Consider the following 20,567-nt stretch of genomic DNA (forward strand, 5'->3'; position numbering starts at 1 on the left):
TTTTAGTATAATATAAAAAATGAAGAATAAGTATTTGATTTGATGTTTTTTTTTGGGAAAAAAATTAGATAAATAGTGGCAAAAAAAGTCCAATCCCCAGACAAACACACCCTAATAATTTTTTTTTAAAAATTACATATATTTTTTTAAAAAATTAATATATTATACTATATATATTATTTTTATATAATTTTTATATTTTCATAAAAAGAAAATTAAACTATTTTTACAAAACAAATTATCTTTACATTTGTTAACTTATATATATGTTAGATAAATATTATAAAAATATAGGATGTGTTTTATTTTGTTATGTTTGAATTTGATATTAAAATAATGTATAATAATATATTTTGTAAAAATAAAAAATATAGTATTTCTTAAAAAAAATAATAGAATTTTGAAGTTTGATGGCTAAAGAAATACACTTATAATATATATTTTATATATTCATTAAAAAACAACAAAATTTTCAATAGAAGTATAAAAAAACACATGTATCTAAAAATAAATACACCATTTGTTTTTTAATATTTACAAGTAATGAAGTAATAGACATATTTTTTAGTTCTATATTATGATATTAATATTAAAAATAATACTTCTTCCATCCCATTAAAAGGTTATTATTTTTTATTTTCGTTCGTTCCAAAAAAAGTTACAGTTTTCTAATTTAGTAACTGTACTACATACCCTTTCAACTTACAATATATTACATAAATGTCATTGTTTTTATATTACATCATACTAATAGGGTATTTTTGTCTTTTTCACTACAATTCAATATAATACTAATATTCCAATTGGATAAAATAATATTTTATTGATTAATAAAAATATACTTTATATAATTATATACACGTAATCTTATATTTCTAATTTTTACATATTGTTTTAATTACTATGTTGATATGGCTCTTCAACATATATTTATAATAAAAAATTAGCATATATTCGATCGCACATACTAATATAAAATATATATGAGATATTTTAATAACACGTTATATAATTATATATTACTAATTTTAGCATAATTATATATTATATAATACAATATATAATTTACACAATAAAATTAATACAATATATAGCATGACACATTATGTAATACTATGTAGTACAATATATGTTTTCTATTTGGTATTATTTTAATATAATAAGACAAGTCATGACTATTTTGATGAACTTACGATCTCACGGTCATAAATTATTATTTTTTTATTTGGACATCTAACAACTATTGTGCTATTTTTTTTTTAAATACAAATTTTATATTTTAATATTTTATTTATTTATTAATTTTAATTTCTACCTTATAATTAAGAGCAAATTTGGCTATTCATAACAATACGACGAGAGAGAGAGATCGATTAAAGATATAATGGGATAGAAGGTGGCGTGCAAGTGCGAGTGCAAGGAGATTCATCATCATCAACAACAACATCAGATTAAGCCTCATGATCAAATCAATTCTTTATTGTACAGTACCCTATAACATAACATGTTCTTCCCTATTTCTCTCTGCTCCGCTTCCCGATCTATATCTATATCTATATCTATAATTTCTTTCTTTTATTATTCGCACTCCATCATGATCGTGATCGTGATCGTGATCATGCCTGCTGTACTCAATGAACATAGATAGGAACAATTATCTATATAATAATCAAAAGAACAAACCAAAAATTTTAAAGAGGGGAAGGGGAAGAATTCAGAAATTGCGGGAAAATGAAAAGAACACTCGCGGATGGGCCGACCCATCAGAAACTGACGACTGCTATTCAATGACAAAACTGAAAATATGAATACTTGTCAAAATCAAATCTCATTTTTTCAGGTGAAAACTGAAATAGGCCATTCGAAACGATAAAAGAACCAAGAAAAGGAAGGGTATGGTTTTAGTCTCTTCAAACTAACTAACTAACTAACTTATTCAAAAAATGGAGGAGGTGTGCGCTTTCCATTCCATTCCATTGATCAGGCCCCCCCGGAGCCATACTTCTTGCCGAACACGATCATCTGGAGCTTGTCGTAGCCGGCAAGGACGCCGGCGCCGGCGATGGCGCGGAGGATGTTGGCCCCGGCGCCCTTGAAGAGGGACTTGGCGCCCTCGTTCTTGAGGATCTGGGTGAAGGCGTCCATGGAGCTCTTGTACTTGACGGCCTCGCCGGAGGTCATCATCATCCGGCGGCGGACGGTGTCGATGGGGTAGGAGGCGAGGCCGGCGCCGTTGGTGATGAGCCAGCCGAGGGCGAAGCTGGCGAAGAAGCTGTCCTGCAGCGACCCCGTGAGGAGGACGGGCTTGAGGGAGTCGTACATGCCGAAGTAGAGGCCGCGGTAGACGATGATGCCCACGCAGGAGATGTTGAACCCCCGGTAGAGCCCCGCCACGCCGTCCGACCGCAGGGTCTTCTTGTACACGTCCACCAGGCCGTCGAACTGCCGCCCGCCCCCGCCCTTCTTGGCGGCCTTGGCGTCGTTGGCCAGCCGCGTCCGGGCGTAGTCCAGCGAGTAGACGAAGAGCAGCGACGACGCCCCCGCCGCCCCGCCCGACGCCAGGTTGCCGGCGAACCACTTCCAGTAGCCGTCGCGGTCCTTCTTGAAGTTGAAGAGGCGCTTGAAGTAGTCCTTGAAGGCGAAGTTGAGGGCCTGAATCGAATTGATCAATTAAATGACCAATTATGTATCTCTCAACAAATTATCATTTGAGTTAGGAAGGAGGGAGATATGGATGGATGGATATTGGACCTGGGTGGGGAAGTAGCGGATGACGTTGGCGGTGTTGCCCCGCCAGAGCGAGGCCATCCCCTCGTCCTGGACCGTCCTCTTGAAGCAGTCGGCGATCCCCGAGTAGGGCTGGGAGAGGCGGCCGGCCTTGATCATCTCGTCCTGGTTCTGGATCAGGAGCTTCACACGCTCGATGGGCGCCGCCGCCGTCTTGGACACCGCCGCCGACACTCCCCCCATCAGGAAGTCGATCGCGAACCCGGCGAACCCCTTCTCGTTGGGGGCGGCGGCGAACACCGGCGACACGTAACGATCCTGATTCAGCGTGCAGGCGAAGGTGAAGGGATGGCATTGCGGGCCAGCAGCAGCATTTGCATTTGTTGTCGTCGTGCAGTTTCCATACACAAACTGCCTCATCAGATGGGAGGGCCTGGTGGAGGAGCTGAGGTGCAGCTGGCTAGCCATCATCATCTTCTGGGAAAATGAAGATGTTGAGTACTGCCCATGCTGATGATCGCCCATCTTTCACTCGATGGAACTCGTGTTCCTGCACATCAATCAAGCATTCGTTCGCATATTTTCTTTCACTAAACATAACCATCACATCAAATACTAAAGTAAAAGTCACAACAGAACAGAAGAGATGCTAAACTGATAAGAAATCGTAACATGACGTATGTATAATCCTCCAGTGCACACAAAATGGCCAAACAAATCATCCAAAAAAACAGACACAATCAACCACAAGGGCATTGCTTAATTAATTAAATGACATCCACGGCCGGCAGGCACTGACCTCCCTCTTTGTTTCTTTTAACTCGTCTCGATCTATACAAGAATGAATTTCCAGGTCTATATGATATGATATGCAGGTAGCAGTAGAAGAAGAAAGAAGCAAGGGCTAATATAAGAAAACACATGCCAAATTTAAAGAGAGGAAAAATAGGGGAAACATGACCCAACAATCATACCAACCCGAAAATCATGCCAAATCCTCACATAAATTAACAAATACTAATACTTTTATCTCTTTCTTTTTTGTAAATGTTTTGAACCATTTTTCTATTCGAATGGCAAAAGAATAGTTCATGTTTTCTCTCCTCCACATCCATAATTTTCTGTTCCCTATTTTATGTGGAGAAAAGAGAAAATATTTATTTCTTTAATATAATTTTATATTATAGTATATGAATATAATTATAATTTTTTATCTAATATATAAAAAAGGCTTAACAATTTTTAAATTATATAATATTATAATCTCATAAATAAATATTATTTTTTATATTATCAGTATCATGTCCACATAAAAAAAAATAAAAAAAAAACCTAAAATACTAAACAAATAAATATTTACAATGAATTTATTTGATACTTGAGAGTGTATTTGGTTTGTATGTCATAAGTGTTTATCTTTGTTTGAAGTTATTTGAAGGTATATATATATATATATGTATTTTTTAATATAAAATATAAATAGTTATGTAGATACTATAAAATTATTAAATATATGTTACAAAATTTTAAAAAATAACACACAAAAAATATAATCACTAAGGCCGAAGCGAAACTAAAACAGGGCTTTTCATTAAAGTTTTGGAAGGTTAAAATGAGGCTTTTCACAGGCTACAAGTTTTTTGTGCCAACATTTTTTTGGACCGTTGTTGATCGGCCCATTAGGCCCCGAAAATGGTGGCGAGGCTCCGTGGCGGAGAAGCGGCGGCTGTACGGCCTGTTATTATTCTCAGAACCCCTCAAAAGCCCTAGCGTTCCGATTCCGCCGGCGGAGAATGGCGGACGACGTTCGGTTCGTCTCTTCCTCCATCAAAGTCCCGCCTTTCTCGCCATTGTTCGAATCCCAGTCCCACGCTGGCTCCCATTCCCTGCTCTCTTCGATTCAGCTCAAATCGCGTTGTAGATTCGCCATCCTGCCGTTTAACATCAATTTCAACTTGAGGTTCAATCCCCTGCCGGCCAATTTCATTTCCGAATTCGTCAGAAACCCGCCGTTTTTCCGTCACAATATCAAGAGTCGATTGCATAACAGATTGTTAATGAAGGCCCCGCTCTTTTGCTCCGCTACGTTAGCTCTAGCTCTGTCGGATGGGGAGCCTAGGAGTGAGTCGAAGCAGTCGAAAGGAGGTGAGGAATCGGACGCGTTGGTTGAGTACAAAGGTGATGACTCGGGGAGTGTTGCTCAGTCGAAGACTGTGAGTAGCAGCCGTGTGGCGGAGGAAGAGAGGGTTCTGATAAGCGAAGTGTTGGTTAGGAATAAGGATGGAGAGGAATTGGAGAGGAAGGACTTGGAAGCCGAGGCATTGACTGCGTTGAAAGCTTCTCGTGCGAATTCTGCACTGACGGTGCGCGAGGTGAAGGAAGATGTGCACAGGATTATTGCCAGTGGGTATTTCATGTCTTGTATGCCAGTTGCGGTGGACACCCGCGATGGCATCCGCTTGATATTTCAGGTATTCAATCCGTCAGACAGGCGTGCTTGTTGATATCTTAAGCAGCTTGTTTACCATTGTGGATGCAAAGCTTTCAGTATTTTTTTGGCATCTTGTAAGGGAGTAGGCTTTTGATGAACTCCTTCTGTTGATTTCAATTATTGGAATTGGAAAACTGCGTATCTATGGATCTCTTGATTTGAATATTAAAGATCCCTCTACAGTTCGATATGCCTGTTAAGAATGAACCCTTAATGTATGTGATAAACTTGATTGGTTTCAAACTAATCAGTGAAAAAGTGATTTATGCTGCCTATTCAGTTGGTTTTAGTTCAGTTACAGTTTGATCCTTTTACATGTGAGTTTATATATAATTCATACTACCTGGGCTTGTGGAAGAGTTATTTACTTGTTGCAACATATTCTGGTACAAGGTAGAACCAAACCAAGAGTTTCGGGGATTGGTGTGTGAAGGTGCTAATGTTCTTCCAGCAAAGTTTGTGGAGGATGCTTTTCGGGATGGATATGGTGTGTATCACACTTTCCTTTTATTTCCACTGAAATATTTTCTAGGAAGTCCGGTTAAATTATTGGATGGTCATGTTTAAAGGTCTCATGATGTTAGTCCTTCCCTCATTCTTGTGCTAAGTCATGCAGGCAAGGTGGTTAACATCAGGCATCTGGATGAAATAATAAAATCAATCGATGGTTGGTACATGGAACGGGGCCTTTTTGGCATGGTTAGTTGTTAGCACACATGACCATTTGTATAAGAATTTCTCTTTCTGGATTTCTTGTTTTCATATGCTTTCCGAGTGTTATGGTCTTTGCTTTACTATATAGATTGTTCTTTTCAATGTTTGTGTCAGGTTTCTGGTGTGGATATTCTTTCTGGGGGTATTGTTAAATTACAAGTTTCAGAAGCAGAGGTTAATAATATAACCATACGTTTCCTTGATAAGACGTGGGTTACTGGTTTGGATATTTACGAATCCTATGAAGGCTTTTGGTACCATAAAGTACTTATGATGCTTGTTGTCCATGTTATCTTCAGCGGTGAGCCAACAGTTGGAAAAACAAGGCCACAAACTATTCTCAGGCAACTTACGACCAAGAAGGGACAGGTATTTATGTACATCCATTGTCTTTTATAACTATTGTATCTTGTCGTTGTGCCAACCTGTTTGAGCTCTCACCTCTTGGGCTAGAGTTAAAGTTTTCCAGGCTTTCGATCCGCAACCCTTGGCAATTTCATAATTTGATGTGAGCTTGTTCCTATTCTGATTGCTGGACCTTATAAATGATTTTCTGCATTTTTCCTTGTGTAGGTATACAGTATGATTCAGGGGAAAAGAGATGCTGATACTGTACTAGCAATGGGTGTCATGGACGATGTTAGTATTATTCCTCAGCCTGCTAGTGGTAAATGCTTATTGATCCTTTTATCAAATAATTGGTGAATTATGCTAAACTAAAAACTAAAAGTTTGTGAGGATCAGTTATTTATTCTTTTAATTTCGACAATGCTTCAGACACTGGCAAGGTGGATTTGACTATGAATGTTGTTGAACGTAAGAGCGGCGGGGGAATTTCCGGAGGTGGTGGGATATCTAGTGGGTACGCAAAATGCTACATTTGTTTGGTGTCAATTATGGTATGCTATTTTTTAGTTGGTCTATGCAGTATTTTTTTACCTCCCTGTATCATCTATGCAGAATAACCAGTGGACCTTTAGCAGGACTAATTGGGAGGTAATTGACTTCAATTCAGGAGTTTCATAAAGAATGATGCATTTTATCTGGTGTTATTATGTTCCAATGCATCTATTATCTGTGATTTCTTCATTATTCTGGCAATGTTAGTTCTTATGTGTTTTGATAATGCTACCTTGCTAACTGTTTCACAAAAATTTTACCACTGAAATTCACTGAGCTAACACCACCGCTTGTCCTAAAATATTCCGTATGTATTTTACATGTATATCTTTTTCACAGCATTGCTATATATCATAAAAACCTCTTCGGACGAAACCAGAAACTTAATCTATCATTGGAGAGGGGGCAAATTGATTCCATATTTAAGCTGAACTACACGGATCCTTGGATTGAAGGAGATGATAAAAGGACATCTAGATCAATCATGATACAGGTACTCAATGTCTACCCCGACTGCCTTCCAATGCTCCATAAAATATTACTAATTTTTATCTTCCGACAATGATCAGAATTCCAGAACACCAGGGACACTTGTTCATGGCAACCAGCCAGATAACAATCATCTTACAATTGGATGCATTACAGCCGGGATCGAGTACAGTAGGCCACTTAGGCCAAAGTGGAACGGAACAGCTGGACTTATATTTCAAGTATGTCTCAGGATTCTTACTTTATTTTCATCATCAGTGACATTTCGTTCAGTTTGACTGAATCTTCATTCCAGCGGGCGGGTGCTCATGACGAAAAGGGCAATCCCGTTATAAGAGACTTCTTTGGCAGTCCTCTCACTGCAAGGTAAGCCTCATAAGGTTAACGTCGCACAACTCTCAAAATGAAATGTATTGAAGCGAAATCGATTCAACTAATTCACTTCAGACATTACATACAGTGGCAACACCCACGATGATATGTTACTGGCTAAACTTGAGAGTGTCTACAGCAGCTCCGGTGACCCTGGTTCTTCGATGGTTAGCTCTTCAATTAGCATTTCATACTATTCCATACTTGGCAATCTGCATACCATTTGTTTGACATGAAATCTGCGACATTGCAGTTTGTGTTCAATATGGATCAGGGGATCCCCGTCTCTCCAGAGTGGTTGGTTTTCAATAGAGTTAATGCCCGTGCTAGACAGATCGTAGCGCTTGGACCTGCACGATTCCTTGTATGGTAAGCCCGTGAATAATATCCAATGAGAACATAGTTTCAACCAACAGTTGCTACATATTTGGGCTGCTATAACTTCTGATATCCAGATTTCAGCATCTCTTTTCTGACTGCCCATATTCTGTTTTTTCTACCAAGTTTGTCTGGTGGTCATGTACATGGTAAGTTTCCGCCCCATGAAGCATTTCCAATCGGCGGAACCAACAGTGTAAGGGGCTACGAGGAAGGCGCAGTTGGCTCTGGTGGATCCTATTTGGTTGGAAGTGGAGAAATATCATTTCCGGTGGTAAGTTGTGGTGATATATATATATATATACACTACACATCCTACTTTAAAAGTTATGCACTAGCTCGCTACTTCCAACAGTCTCACGGCAATTTGGCTATATTTTAGATTGGGCCGCTAGAAGGGGCTGTCTTCGCCGACTATGGAACTGATATCGGTTCAGGATCAGCTGTTCCAGGTTTGGCTGGGCTACCCAACGCTCATATCATACTGAAATATTGATCCATATTCTTGTTGTTATTGTTTACATCATCATCCTGCTGCATCTTATCTTTATTATCATCCTCAGGTGATCCCGCCGGGGCAAGAAATAAGCCCGGCAGCGGGTATGGATATGGGGTTGGCATCCGCCTCGACTCTCCTCTGGGGCCACTTAGACTCGAATACGCCTTCAATGATCAACGAACTGGTAGATTTCACTTCGGGATCGGCCTCCGTAATTAAGAGACCTTGCGTTTATAGTGTTCTTTTGACAGATAGAGTAGAGTTCCTTCCCCAGTCAAGATATTTTTCTCATTGCTTTTCTTGCGAAGTTTTGCATCCGTTCCTACAATTAGAATCATGTTGGGTGTGTTTGTTGGTTTGTGGATTTGATCTTTGTTTGGGGTTTTATGAATAATAAAATTTTGAATTTAAATAGTTTATTTAATGAAATATAAATTTAAAGTTAAATTTTTATTTTTTATTTTGGTTTAAACTCATAGTAATATTTTTAAATTTAAAAATAATTAATTATATATATATAAATATATATTTTATTTTATCGCATCATTCAACTAGAAATATATTTATCTATTCAATTACATAATATAATTTTCACTTAAATTATTTCAAATTATTTAAATTTTCGTATCAAATTCAAAATGTTGCTACAGGTAGTATCAAATAATATAAAATCAACAGAAAAAAAGTCCGAAGGAACATGGTTAGTTCAAGTGTTTCTTGTTCTATTGGCTGGCTCCCTTGGATGTGCAAAATAAATAAGCTTAATATTTCGGCGAGAGAGAGAGAGAGAGAGAGAGAGAGAGTTGTTTCTTTTGTTTTTATCCAAGAATTGGTCACATGTTGGTCCACAGATGACATTTACAATACGAAGGAGAAAGGATAATAAAAAGGTTTCCGAATAAGTAACTAACTGCCCGGTTGCCTACAAGCTCATTTCTGCGGGTAAGCTGATCTCTAGAAAATACAGGCTGCAAAACAGAAGAGAAGATCCAATAAGACAGACAGGAAGAAGCCTACAATGGTTTGGGGAAAGCAAGTTACCTGGCTGACATGAAAGCCATGCCGAAGAAGACGGCTTTTACGGCCTGCTTTTGCCCTGCGTAGTCGAACGCCAACGGCAGCATCTCGTGCAGAGTTAGAAAGGCCATGACCCCGCCAACTGAATGCAATGATCATCACACCCAACGGAAACAAGTGAGAGAGAGAGAGGGAGAGAACTCATTTTCCGTGGAAAGGGGATAATAAACCAACCTGATCCTAATAGGCCCTCAAGGATTTCGGGGCTTAGGCTGCTGGGAAATATGTACGCTGCAGCAGATCACCAACAAGAGAGAGAGAGAGAGAGAGAGTCATCGTGAAGCTAGTTTTTATTCGACAACATCTCTCTAAAGTACGTCAAGAGGATGGAATAATAGAATTCAGACCTACAATAATTACGCCTAGCGGCTCTGCAAATCCCGAAAGGGTTGCCAGCTTGAATGCTTGCCATTTGCTGGGATTGAACATAAATTCATCAAATGCCTTATCAATCATCGAATGGTAACACAGGGGATCCACACGTACCTCTGCGTGGCGAAATAAACTGGAAGTGCAACAGCGACCCCCTGTTGAGAAGTCAAAAGGAAATGATCTCAAGTGAGACAGGAAAAATAGCAGGTGGGGAACTTCTTGGTTAGTAACCTAAGAACAAGTAGCTGTGTCTTGATGATGTTCACAATTTATGTTCAAACTCTTAAATTCTATGTCCAGCAAGAATGTACCTCAGGAATGTTGTGCAAAGCAATAGCCAACGCCAAGTTCAGCCCAACGCGAATGCCCTTGAGACATACGAACAGCAATTCCAGAAAGAAGCTTCACATTGAGGCTAAGTGTCAAAAGCACGAGAGCGCTTACCTTGATCGACCCGAGGAACACAGCCATTCCTTCCGGGAAATTATGCAGACTTATACCTGTCGAGAAGAATGAGAACTACCAACTCTACAGCTCTACAGAACGGTAAACCAAAATGTCGAAATGATCTGACCTATAGCAGTGACGATTCCGCTGAACAAGACTTGGCGACGACGCTTCTTCATAATATCCTTACCTCCTTCGTCCCCGTTTCTCTGTTGCCACATTATTCTCATCAGCATTTTCTCCATCCAACGAATAACAATTACAATCCACCCGTAGAATGAAATTAAAACACCAACTTACAAACCTTCTTGCTCTTCGAATCAGGGACAGGGGCGAGAGTTGGTTCGGGAATAAAATTAGCAACAACAGCGAAGAAAACTACGCCTGCAAAGAACTAAGACGACTGACGAGTTAGCAATTAAGAATAAAATCACAAAAGAGATGATCGAACCCAGTGTAATTAACTTATCGAGGAGTCTTAATCTTAATTACCCAGAGATTCCCCTTCAAGAAGCCGATGGAGTTTATGGCATTATGGGCCAAATCTAAGAACGATATGCTCAGCATTAGCCCGGCGGCAAAACCCTTCAACAAGAAGACGCCGAAATGAAATCAGACCTACAATAACTTCCAATTCTCTTGTTGTGTTTTCATCTTTCGATTTAATTTTCCGTTCTCTTTATTTTCCCTCTATAAGCATCGGTTTCAATACTCATTTCAATAAAAAAAAAAAAAAAAGCAAATCACACTATTTCAACAAGAAACACAGCCTTTCTTTTCGATGCAAAAAAATGGATGAAAATTGCTGCTTGATTGATTGATTGATTGATTGTTTGTTTCGAGTACCTGTAAAAGCCCGAGCATCCTCAGATTGGGGGATCGATTGACGACGACAAGAAGTGCCCCTGATCAGAATCATATAATTGGTGAAAGTTGATTACCGCTCGAGAATTCATTGGTAAACCACCGATTCTAAAATTTTCGATTGACAGTGAAAGAGCAGGAATCGGACCTCCAAACCCTAATGAGATTTATTTTATTTTATATTTTTGTAAAAGAATGAAGAAGAACTGACCAATGGAGGTGCTGAAGCCACCGACAAGTGAGAGGGCGAGAGCCACCAGAACCTGGGAATCCATAAACCCCATCTTAACCCCCAGTCCACCCCTTGTTCGAAATTCCTAGTAGAGGGTCGGGAAATTCCCAGAGAAAATGATGCGGGGGCGGCGGCGTTCGTTTTCTTCCCTTCCCTCTGTAATAACAAGAATAATACACGCGGAGTCGGGGGGATTTGGCATGGAAATGGCGGTTTTATGAGAGAGAGAGAGAGAAAGAAAAGAGTGTTGGGCAAGGGACGAAGAAGGAAAAAGTAGGGCTGAAGAAAAGGATGGATTGATGATTGGGGCAGTGAATGGGTGAGTGAGTGAGTGAGTCCAAGAAACGTCAAAAGGAGAGAGGTATCTCTGCCAATCTATCCATCCATCCATCTATCTATCTATCTATCTATCTGTCTGTCTGTCTGCAGCAGCGTCAGCCAGCCGGCCTGACAACCAAAATTTGCAAAATCAAATTAAATTGAACAAAACTAATTAGGTTAGATTCGGTTTAACACTGAACAAACTAAAATTTATGGAATTATTACAATGATACTCACGCCATTTTCAACCGTTCGTTCCATCTTCCTATCGTACAATGATTTACGTCATTTTATTTCAATCATAAATTTCAATTTTTACTCCAAAAAATATATTTCATATATATTCTTCTTTTATATTTCTCCGTCCAGCTACAAAGTATAAATTACAAAGTAGACATTTCATTAAACACTTCACTTTTTTCTACAAATACTTTACTTTACATCACATCATTACTTTTTGGCACGGTATTTAAGAAATAATAATATTTTAATTATAATATGCAGTTAAAAGTAATAAAATGACATTTTTACTATAACTTTTTATATTTATAAATTACACCCCAACTTTAATTATTTTTACATTATAATCCATACACATATAATTAATTTATACTATTTTATTTAAAAATTACGTATATTAAAATTAACGTTTATAATTAATAACTATTACAAATAAAATAATTTTAAATAAATAATTAAATGCTATCAAGACAAATAATTATTTAAAATAAAAAATTATACATAAATTTTTATAAAATAAAAGTACAAATAACTTTAAAAAATAAAATTATATTAAATGTCGAAAAGTAAAATCATTCATATATTAATTTTAAAAATAAAATTATACATTATCTTTTTAAAAAATAAAATTATACATAATCTTTTAATATATAAAATTATATATCATATTCTAAAAAATAAAATTAAACAATACATCCCAAAAAGAAATAACAAAAATATAAAAAACATCACAAAATATCATAAAATTTTGATCCATTTTAGAACGGAGGTACATTTTACATTACTTAGAAAATGGGGGGATCTGGGAGTAAATTGAAGCCCCTTCTCCCATTATTTGCCCAGTGGGTTAGAGTTGGTCTCAAACTCATTCATTTAATTTATTTTTCATTTACACGTTGCAAGTAACTCAAGGATGATGAATCAAATAAAAAATATAAATTCGATTTGAAAATTAAAAATCATAACCGAAAACTCAAATTTATAAATTCAATTAAAAAATCAAAATAATTAATAGAACAGATCAAACCGAAAAAAATCAATTTTTTCGAATGTTCATCCATAGCCGGAACCCCAGCCTGTTGTTTCAAATTGGAGGGCCGATCGAAACATCAACGACACTGTACTACTATTTTATATCACCCGGCCCCACATTCAAAATAATATAAATGAAATTTTATTTATTTATGCATAAATAAGAATACATAACAACATCCTCACCAGGCCCTAACCAATAATTAGGGCTCCAAAAAATTCAAAATTAAAAATTCAAAATAAATAAAATCCACTCTCAAGTCTCAGCAATGGCGTCGGAGGAAATACGAAATGTAGAAATATGCGTGTATATATATATATATGTATATATATGTGTGTGTATGTATGTATCGCTCATCCTCCAAGATCTCTAGCGCAGATCGCAGTTCAATGGAGGAAGGCGGCGATCAGAGACAGGATCACGGAGAAGCAGATCAAGGCGCTAGGTTCGCTGACGGCGAATCCAGCTCCGGCGTCCGGTCCAGGCGCCGGAGCAGGCGAGAAGCCAGCTTCCTGTGCGGAGACAGACGCGGCGGAGATGATGATCGCGAAAGCTGCGAGGATTGCCAACTGGTAAGTTCCGAATCGCTCCATTACTGCTACTTGCGGAAAAATTAAGCGTTGCTTTTGTGAGTGTGTGGTGTTTGTTGAATATTGGAATGAATGAATTGGATGCGATGAAGGAAGGAGGCGATTAGGGTTCGTATTTATAGCCGTTGTGTTGGAGTGGTACTGTTGAATTATGTATGTATGTGGTAGATTTTGTTAATTGGTTTAATTTAATTTCGGTGTTAACGGTCGAGTATAACGTTGGTGAGGGTCCCACTGTGAAAGAGACTGTGTAACGTTCGAATTGGCAGGTATCTCTCTCTGTCTCTGTTTCTGCCTTTTGGGTTTGTAGAGGGACAGCTTTTAAGGCATTTTTTATGTAGACTACTTCTTTTTCTTGGTTTGGGAGGAAAGGGAACTTGTTTGTTAGGCCCCATAGGATTTTGGGAACTGTTCTTGATTCTCTAACTTTACTTTTCTTTGTGGGAACTGTGTCGGTGTAGCTGTGGTTCAAGTTCTTCATTAATTGTAGAGAAAGCGGTCATGGCCTCCCTTGATTTGGGATTATTGAGTATTGAAAACTAGATGAATCTCATGAGCGATAGTGAAGAAAGGGTGGAAAGAAATGATGGCTTTCGAGGCTAGATTGAATTCAATTTCCTTACAATGAATTTGACAATTGAACTTAATCGGAACAATAATGGAAGCTTTAGATAAATGCCTAGAAATCTTTGTTGGAGAAGGGAATTCCGGTGATACTGTGTTTTCATGGCTGAATTAGCCATTGGTTAAAACAGGCTTTCAACATTGAATATGGACCTGGAACTAAAACTGTGAATTGTCTCTCGCAAAAATTACCTTGCTAAACTCTTATTTTCTGAAAATAAATGTGAAGCGATCACATAATATTATGCTCGAGATGAAAAATGTTTTGTTTAGGCAAAGAATTTTTGAGGGTTTTGGAGTTTTGAAATTTTGAGAATAGTAAAAATTTAGTAATTAATGAATAATTTGTGAGAAAATATATTTTATGTTATATTTTTTAAAAGAGAATAATACCAAAATTCAAAATCATTGTTGTGTAAGCAGGACTTCTGTATTTTGTTAATAATAATTTGGTGTGATATTTTGTGAGGAATAATAGGTATTTGATGGGATATTGGTTTCTCCGCCAATGTGGATAGAAGACAATTTTTAGCTAAGTACTGATTCCTAGTCCATATAATCAACAAGAACCTTTTTTTTAAACTCAATGTTGTCGTACATATAACATTGCTAAAATATACAAGAAACAGCAGCATTAGCTATTGGGTTCTCTGTCATTTTGTTGCATATTCATCAGTCCTTTTGTCAACCAAATTGCAGTTTCTCTTGATGAGGCAGCTTCTTCGCCAAATGGCTTGAGAATTCCTGCAAGTTCCTCAAACCTTTTCCGCTTGAATAGTTGTGCGCAAAGTTCTAGCAGTGACTCCATAGCCTGTGCTTTCTGTTCATTTAAAACTTTGGCTTCCAGTAGACAGCTATTACATTGTCTTAAATTTTGTGGGTCAATAAAGTGTGACTTCTGTGCTCGTTCCTCTTCTGTTTGCTTGGAAGAATCTTGATCATCTGTTTTAGATGAAGGGATTTCTATTTGTGCTTCTGGCACCCAATCTTCATGGAGCCAATTGATGTATACAGTTTGATGTTCCATCCCACGGCACCTTTCGGGCATTGGTGTATCCTCAGTGCCTATTTTACTTGGATGTTGCTCTTGCTGATAATAACCATTTTGCTCTGTATCTTGATCCGTCAGTGTACTTGACCCTGATGAGGATCTGGAACTGATACTTTTGCAATGACGACCGTTTGTGTCGAATCCTTTACCTTTCTTTGGATTACTTTTAGTACTAAATCCAGTGATTTTGAACGAATTAGGAACTTTAGAACGAGCCTTTCTATCCAGTTCCCCGAGATCATGGGAGTCTTTTATCTGCCCTTTCTTGTTTGCCTTGCACTCATTATGCATGTGTTTTTCTGAAAGCCGTTTTCTATCTGATTTGCTCTTCCACTCTGTTTCAGATTTTACCGGAAGAAAAGCTGGAGCTAAGTTTCCGTTCTGAGCTAGATACAGTTGTAAATGTGGATGCCTCAGGAGTTCTGCAGCCTACACAAGTAAATTCGATTAAATCATTATATTTCTTCCATCAATACTCATAGAAGAATAAATTATAAATGCAACTAACGGTCGGTCTATGCTGTGGGCTTTTCCTAAGCATGCTTTTGATCAGCTGCTTCCTACAATGTCAAGATTGTGAAAAAACATATCATCAGTATAGGAAATGGAAAGCATTTCTGAATGAGCAGTTGGAGTGTCCTTCCACTCACAGCGAAGATGAATATATGGTTGGAAGGGGAGAAATGGAGGATCTGTTTATTTTGTTAACAAGTCCAGCCATGTCCTGTTTAGTAAAACACTGTACTTATTAAAACTGAAAATGGAGTTAATATGTTCGAAGATCAACGAGATAACTACTTGTTCTCTAACTTACTGAAGCCCGGAATGGTGGTTGATGTGCTGCTATTTCAAAGATACAGCAACCTGAGGAAATATCAGAACTCAAGCTTTTTCTAAGAACGTCTAAATCCAGCCAGGTGATCTTTTGGAAAGTTGGGGTGGGCACCTACCTAAAGACCATATGTCCGATTTATAGCCATAGGGTATGTCTGCTAGAATTTCCGGGCACATGTAATTAGGAGTTCCCACAACCTAAATATAACACACGATTTGAACACCGTGAGTGCGTAGTTTCCTCAGTGACACTTGTCAAGGAATGAGAAGAAAGATGGATACCGATGAAGCAAGATCATCTTGATGGAGCGGTTTTGCTAGTCCAAAATCACCTGAAAATGTCTCGTATCAGGCACAGGTATCTATACTGATGAAACATCTATATTTAGCTTATGTTATATAAAACTGGCTAGCATCTTACCAAGTCTGATGTTGTTGTCTTTCGTAAGGAAAATGTTAGAGCACTGGATCCAATATAAGGAAGGAATCAGTGCAAGGAATCTATATAGCTCATTGGTTTACATTCGCCGAAGAAATTAATGTACCTTCAGATCTCTGTGAAGGATGCGGTTTGAATGCAGGTAATCTAATGCTAAAAGCAGCTGAGTCAGCCATCTGCAAATCTTCTGTAGAAACAAAAGGCTCAGGTATTCTATAGTCGTCGTAAAACGCTTAAGAATTCTCAATATATATCGTTCCTTACCGATTCTGGGAAGTATACATGTCTAGCTCTTTTTATCATCTCAGCCCTAACAGGTTGTGAAATTGTTAGAAGTCACTTTGTCAAAATTTAATGGCGGATTGACTATTGAAACTCATTCGAATAAGCTCACTAACACTCACATATCTCCTCCTTCACAGAAACTTGTCACGAGACACATATATGAGTCCTGATTCAGTAGGATGCACCCATGAGTATCATATGTGAACAAATCAAGTAAGGCCTATAGTAGAAACAGACTTTCATTTACCCTCTCTACCCATCCATCTTTGTACTTGACGATGTACGGATTGTTCAGCTTCTCCATCAAAGCCATCTGCAAGATTCGCTCGATATTCTTATTTTACATGCTTCAATACTAAAAAATGGAACATATCAAATTTCTGTTTAGTAGAATTAGTTGAATTCAATTCCTATATAGGTATTAATAGTATTTGAAGAACATCATTATTTATTTAGCCACACTTACTTATTGAAGCCTATCATTCCCTGCACAAATTTAAATGTGAAAGTCTAGTTAGGTTGCAATTATTTTCTACTTTCTGCTCTTGCAATTTATTCGATTGCTGTTCTCTTTTGTGACAGGTGGTAGGTGAATTCTCATTGAAAGAGGCAAGGAGAGGTTGGTGAGAACACCATAACCTTAATTCTTTGCCATTATTATGAATGATTCTTCTATACCTATGGTCCCTATTTCTCTTTGCCTTATTAAACTATGATTAAAGTTGCATCTTAGGTCTGCCTAACCAGAATAATTCTCTTTCTTTAATGGAGTAGTAATCATCTTGATCTACAGATACAAGTAGGAAGAAAATGAAAAATAAAAATTATAGCAGTAATAATTTTGCACAATTTACAGAATAGTGAGTCACCTCCCGATGCGCCGTTTGCTTAAAACTTTCAGTTTGCTTAGCTAGATGAATCTTCTTCATAACATACCTACAGATGATTAAGTAGAAAACATGAAGGGGTGATGTGATTATTACAACAGGATCATGATCATGTAATGAAAAATGTGAAATCTTTTTTTTTTGTGTGTGTGTGTGGGTTTTTACCTCTTCTTCTCAGCCTTGTGAATGACAATAAAAGCTTCCCCGAAAGCCCCTCTTCCTATCTGCTCTGCAACTTCATAGTCTTGCATCTTTGATTTGATTCTGTTGCTTGCTGTTTCCTCCATTGAAGGGGGCATGAATGAAATTCAAGAAGTGTTAGAGAGTGGGGCTTGACACTTGTTGGCACTAGGTTGTTGTAATAATGACATAAGTTGTAGGAAATGTTGGGAGATGAAGAAAGAAATCAAGAAACACTAAACTAGGTGGGGCATTAAAGTCAAGAATATAATAAATGGAATGAAAGAATGGTGCCCAAAATTTTTAATTGAAAAGGGAGGGAAGGTTTGAGGGAAAAGCAAAGTGGTGAGAGGAAAAGAAAAGAGAGAAGAAAGGTAGGGTGTGTTTGGATGAGAATTGTAATGACAAAAAGGCTAAGACTTTGCTTGCATTTTCATATTCCTTTAGGACATTCTAACAAACTTGGAGGTTGCTCGGTCATTGTCCCTGTGAAATTGTCAAAATTATTTAGATTGTGTTGAGATATGTTTTGAAAGTATTTTGAAGTTTTGAATTCATTTGCGGATAGTAAAAAATTTGAATAAAAATGAATGTATAGTAAAAAGTTTGAATAAAAATGAATGTATTTGATGCGACGGTAGATATAATGATAATTAATAAAATGAATTGCACGGCTGCTCGGCAAAATATATGCATATATTTTATTGTCTTGATTATGTGTAATTTTGTTGAGCAGTACCATATTTAATAATTCTTTGGAACAATATCTTGCAAGTTTAGTAGTTCTTTAATTTGTAGTGTTGTATTTGGGACTGTTGCTTCTTGTCTTAAATGTTGAATGAAATGTTTCTTTTTTTTTTTTTTAATTCATTTTTTGTTTTAAACACCAAATGTGTATTGAATAAAATTTTGGACTGAAAGAGAGATTCAAATTAAGATGGCGTTGGTAGGGTTCGTCCGCATCACACTAAAAACTCGACCACTCTTATATTCTAATATCAACCAAATCCTATTTGGTGCATTGTTGAATGATTTGTTGTATAAAATATATATAGATCCTAATTATTAGTTGCATCTGTTCAATGTCTATTTTGCCCTTGCATAATAAAATCATCCCTTTGTTTTTAACCTCTTAGCTGCATAATGATCATCTTGAAACAAAAGTTGTGTTCTTTTATGATTTTTATTATTTGATTATTTTTATATAAATAAATGTATTTAATTTTTCTTTTTTTAATAAAAAGAACACAAACCTACTAAAAGATGTGGATATTGGCAACAATATTAGGTTTTTTGTTTTTTTGTTGTTTAAATATTTATAAAAATTTTAAAATTTATTGTTGGTTATTGAAAATAGTAAAAAATACGATTAAATTATATACTTCCTCCGTCAGAAGTGGTCACATTTACATTTTGCGTACTTAACATTAATAATATATTATATTTGTATAATTTTTTTTTTTGTACAAATATAGTATTATAAGATACTAATCGAAGTATTTTTACAATTTTTAAAAATTTGTATTATGTTTTAATATAAAATGAGACTCTTAGGGGCTATTTTGTTCGTGGATTTACTGGAATCCCATGGAATTTGAATTTTAAAATCCTAATGAATCCATATTTTGTTATAAAATTGATGATGGGATTTTAGCATGAGATTTTAAAATCCTGCAAATGCAGGATTTTTCAGTATGAGTGTATCCCTGTTACTTTAAAATCTCATATCATTGCATTTTATATTTTACTATTATACCATTCCATAAAAATAAAATCATATTTCTCTTTTTTTTTCTAATATTAAATCTATATATATTTACATTTAAATTATATTTTATTGGTTTTATAAAATATAATATTATATTTAAGCATACTACTACAAATCATATATTTATTTAAAATTATTAATGTTATTTATATTTAATTATTTTACTAATGATAATTTAAATAAATTAATAATTTTAATTTATTTTACTAGTGTTTTAATTTTGTATTTTTAGTTTAAAGTGTTTTCTTTATATTAAATATGAAAAAGAATGTCAGACAGTATAAAAATAATTAAATTGTTGTATGATTATATAGTACAGTATATATTTTGTATGAATATATATATTATATTTTTTTATTATTAATCGAAAATCATATTAAATTTTTTTATTATAATACACTAAATATAGTAAAAAATAAAATATACAGAAAAAAATGGATGTAAAATTTAATTTATTACAATAAATAAAAACTCGTGAAGGATAATTATAAATCCTAAATACATTATATAGGATTCCAAACAGCTCTAACCAAACACATGATAGGATTCCAAATCCTAAATACAATAAATTCTATCACATATAAATTCTATTGCAAAATTTTAATCCCATTAAAAAAAGTTTTGAACCAAACAACCCCTTATAGATAACAAAGGTATATTTTTTTAGTTATTTTTTGTTAGAAAAAAGGTGATGCATATTAGAATCGTGTTATATTAAAAGCAACTACTACACCTATGGAATCTGAAATATTT

General features: G+C 36.2%; 4 protein-coding genes and 1 long non-coding RNA gene across 5 annotated transcripts; 2 read left to right on the forward strand and 3 right to left on the reverse strand.

The window, feature by feature from the left end:
• Nucleotides 1–1,773: 1,773 nt before the first annotated feature.
• On the reverse strand, nt 1,774–3,610 carry LOC127243033 (ADP,ATP carrier protein 1, mitochondrial-like). Its single transcript, XM_051262870.1, has 3 exons — nt 3,527–3,610; nt 2,752–3,277; nt 1,774–2,652 (listed from the first exon to the last, which is right to left on the reverse strand). Exons 2-3 carry the CDS (start codon nt 3,250–3,252, stop codon nt 1,981–1,983), a joined length of 1,173 nt encoding a protein of 390 aa, XP_051118827.1. The 5' UTR covers nt 3,253–3,277; nt 3,527–3,610; the 3' UTR covers nt 1,774–1,980.
• Nucleotides 3,611–4,383: 773 nt separating this feature from the next.
• LOC127243015 (outer envelope protein 80, chloroplastic) lies at nt 4,384–8,982 on the forward strand. The gene is made up of 16 exons (XM_051262847.1): nt 4,384–5,198; nt 5,612–5,705; nt 5,835–5,917; nt 6,047–6,141; nt 6,232–6,301; nt 6,506–6,599; nt 6,710–6,794; nt 6,893–6,928; nt 7,172–7,325; nt 7,402–7,542; nt 7,617–7,687; nt 7,782–7,860; nt 7,947–8,062; nt 8,198–8,345; nt 8,454–8,523; nt 8,635–8,982. Exons 1-16 carry the CDS (start codon nt 4,521–4,523, stop codon nt 8,787–8,789), a joined length of 2,169 nt encoding a protein of 722 aa, XP_051118804.1. The 5' UTR covers nt 4,384–4,520; the 3' UTR covers nt 8,790–8,982.
• Nucleotides 8,983–9,158: 176 nt separating this feature from the next.
• LOC127243105 (zinc transporter ZTP29) lies at nt 9,159–11,897 on the reverse strand. Its single transcript, XM_051262971.1, has 12 exons — nt 11,542–11,897; nt 11,313–11,371; nt 10,959–11,051; nt 10,771–10,860; nt 10,594–10,675; nt 10,464–10,519; nt 10,331–10,387; nt 10,134–10,174; nt 9,995–10,062; nt 9,822–9,878; nt 9,612–9,729; nt 9,159–9,538 (listed from the first exon to the last, which is right to left on the reverse strand). The coding sequence occupies exons 1-12, from the start codon at nt 11,612–11,614 to the stop codon at nt 9,493–9,495; spliced, it is 840 nt and encodes a 279-aa protein (XP_051118928.1). The 5' UTR covers nt 11,615–11,897; the 3' UTR covers nt 9,159–9,492.
• Nucleotides 11,898–14,867: 2,970 nt separating this feature from the next.
• LOC127243048 (serine/threonine-protein kinase Nek6-like) lies at nt 14,868–18,234 on the reverse strand. Its single transcript, XM_051262890.1, has 13 exons — nt 18,032–18,234; nt 17,849–17,915; nt 17,227–17,292; nt 17,099–17,145; nt 16,959–17,004; nt 16,801–16,881; nt 16,677–16,719; nt 16,538–16,587; nt 16,372–16,453; nt 16,236–16,285; nt 16,072–16,145; nt 15,930–15,981; nt 14,868–15,850 (listed from the first exon to the last, which is right to left on the reverse strand). Exons 1-13 carry the CDS (start codon nt 18,163–18,165, stop codon nt 15,005–15,007), a joined length of 1,638 nt encoding a protein of 545 aa, XP_051118847.1. The 5' UTR covers nt 18,166–18,234; the 3' UTR covers nt 14,868–15,004.
• On the forward strand, nt 15,765–18,008 carry LOC127243049 (uncharacterized). The gene is made up of 4 exons (XR_007836917.1): nt 15,765–15,858; nt 15,960–16,613; nt 16,705–16,902; nt 17,117–18,008. It is a non-coding gene; the product is annotated as an uncharacterized LOC127243049 (long non-coding RNA).
• Nucleotides 18,235–20,567: the final 2,333 nt, after the last annotated feature.

The sequence above is a fragment of the Andrographis paniculata genome, unplaced genomic scaffold (assembly GCF_009805555.1).
Source record: "Andrographis paniculata isolate CXL003 unplaced genomic scaffold, ASM980555v1 Contig89END, whole genome shotgun sequence".
Classification (NCBI taxonomy): Eukaryota; Viridiplantae; Streptophyta; class Magnoliopsida; order Lamiales; family Acanthaceae; genus Andrographis; species Andrographis paniculata.

What these genes read in the sequence shown, in the direction of transcription:
- LOC127243033 (XM_051262870.1), bottom strand. Translation starts at nt 3,252, where the DNA reads ATGGGCGATCATCAGCATGGGCAGTACTCAACATCTTCATTTTCCCAG. An exon ending in TCCGCTACTTCCCCACCCAG is followed by an intron (nt 2,653 to 2,751) that starts GTCCAATATCCA and finishes AATTCGATTCAG; the next exon opens with GCCCTCAACTTCGCCTTCAA.
- LOC127243015 (XM_051262847.1), top strand. Translation starts at nt 4,521, where the DNA reads ATGGCGGACGACGTTCGGTTCGTCTCTTCCTCCATCAAAGTCCCGCCT. An exon ending in GCATCCGCTTGATATTTCAG is followed by an intron (nt 5,199 to 5,611) that starts GTATTCAATCCG and finishes TTCTGGTACAAG; the next exon opens with GTAGAACCAAACCAAGAGTT. An exon ending in GGTGGTGGGATATCTAGTGG is followed by an intron (nt 6,795 to 6,892) that starts GTACGCAAAATG and finishes TCATCTATGCAG; the next exon opens with AATAACCAGTGGACCTTTAG.
- LOC127243105 (XM_051262971.1), bottom strand. Translation starts at nt 11,614, where the DNA reads ATGGGGTTTATGGATTCCCAGGTTCTGGTGGCTCTCGCCCTCTCACTT. An exon ending in CTTTGCACAACATTCCTGAG is followed by an intron (nt 10,175 to 10,330) that starts GTACATTCTTGC and finishes ACTTCTCAACAG; the next exon opens with GGGGTCGCTGTTGCACTTCC. An exon ending in GCTAGGCGTAATTATTGTAG is followed by an intron (nt 9,879 to 9,994) that starts GTCTGAATTCTA and finishes GATCTGCTGCAG; the next exon opens with CGTACATATTTCCCAGCAGC.
- LOC127243048 (XM_051262890.1), bottom strand. Translation starts at nt 18,165, where the DNA reads ATGCCCCCTTCAATGGAGGAAACAGCAAGCAACAGAATCAAATCAAAG. An exon ending in CACAAGGCTGAGAAGAAGAG is followed by an intron (nt 17,916 to 18,031) that starts GTAAAAACCCAC and finishes AATCATCTGTAG; the next exon opens with GTATGTTATGAAGAAGATTC. An exon ending in AAGATGATCTTGCTTCATCG is followed by an intron (nt 16,454 to 16,537) that starts GTATCCATCTTT and finishes TGTTATATTTAG; the next exon opens with GTTGTGGGAACTCCTAATTA.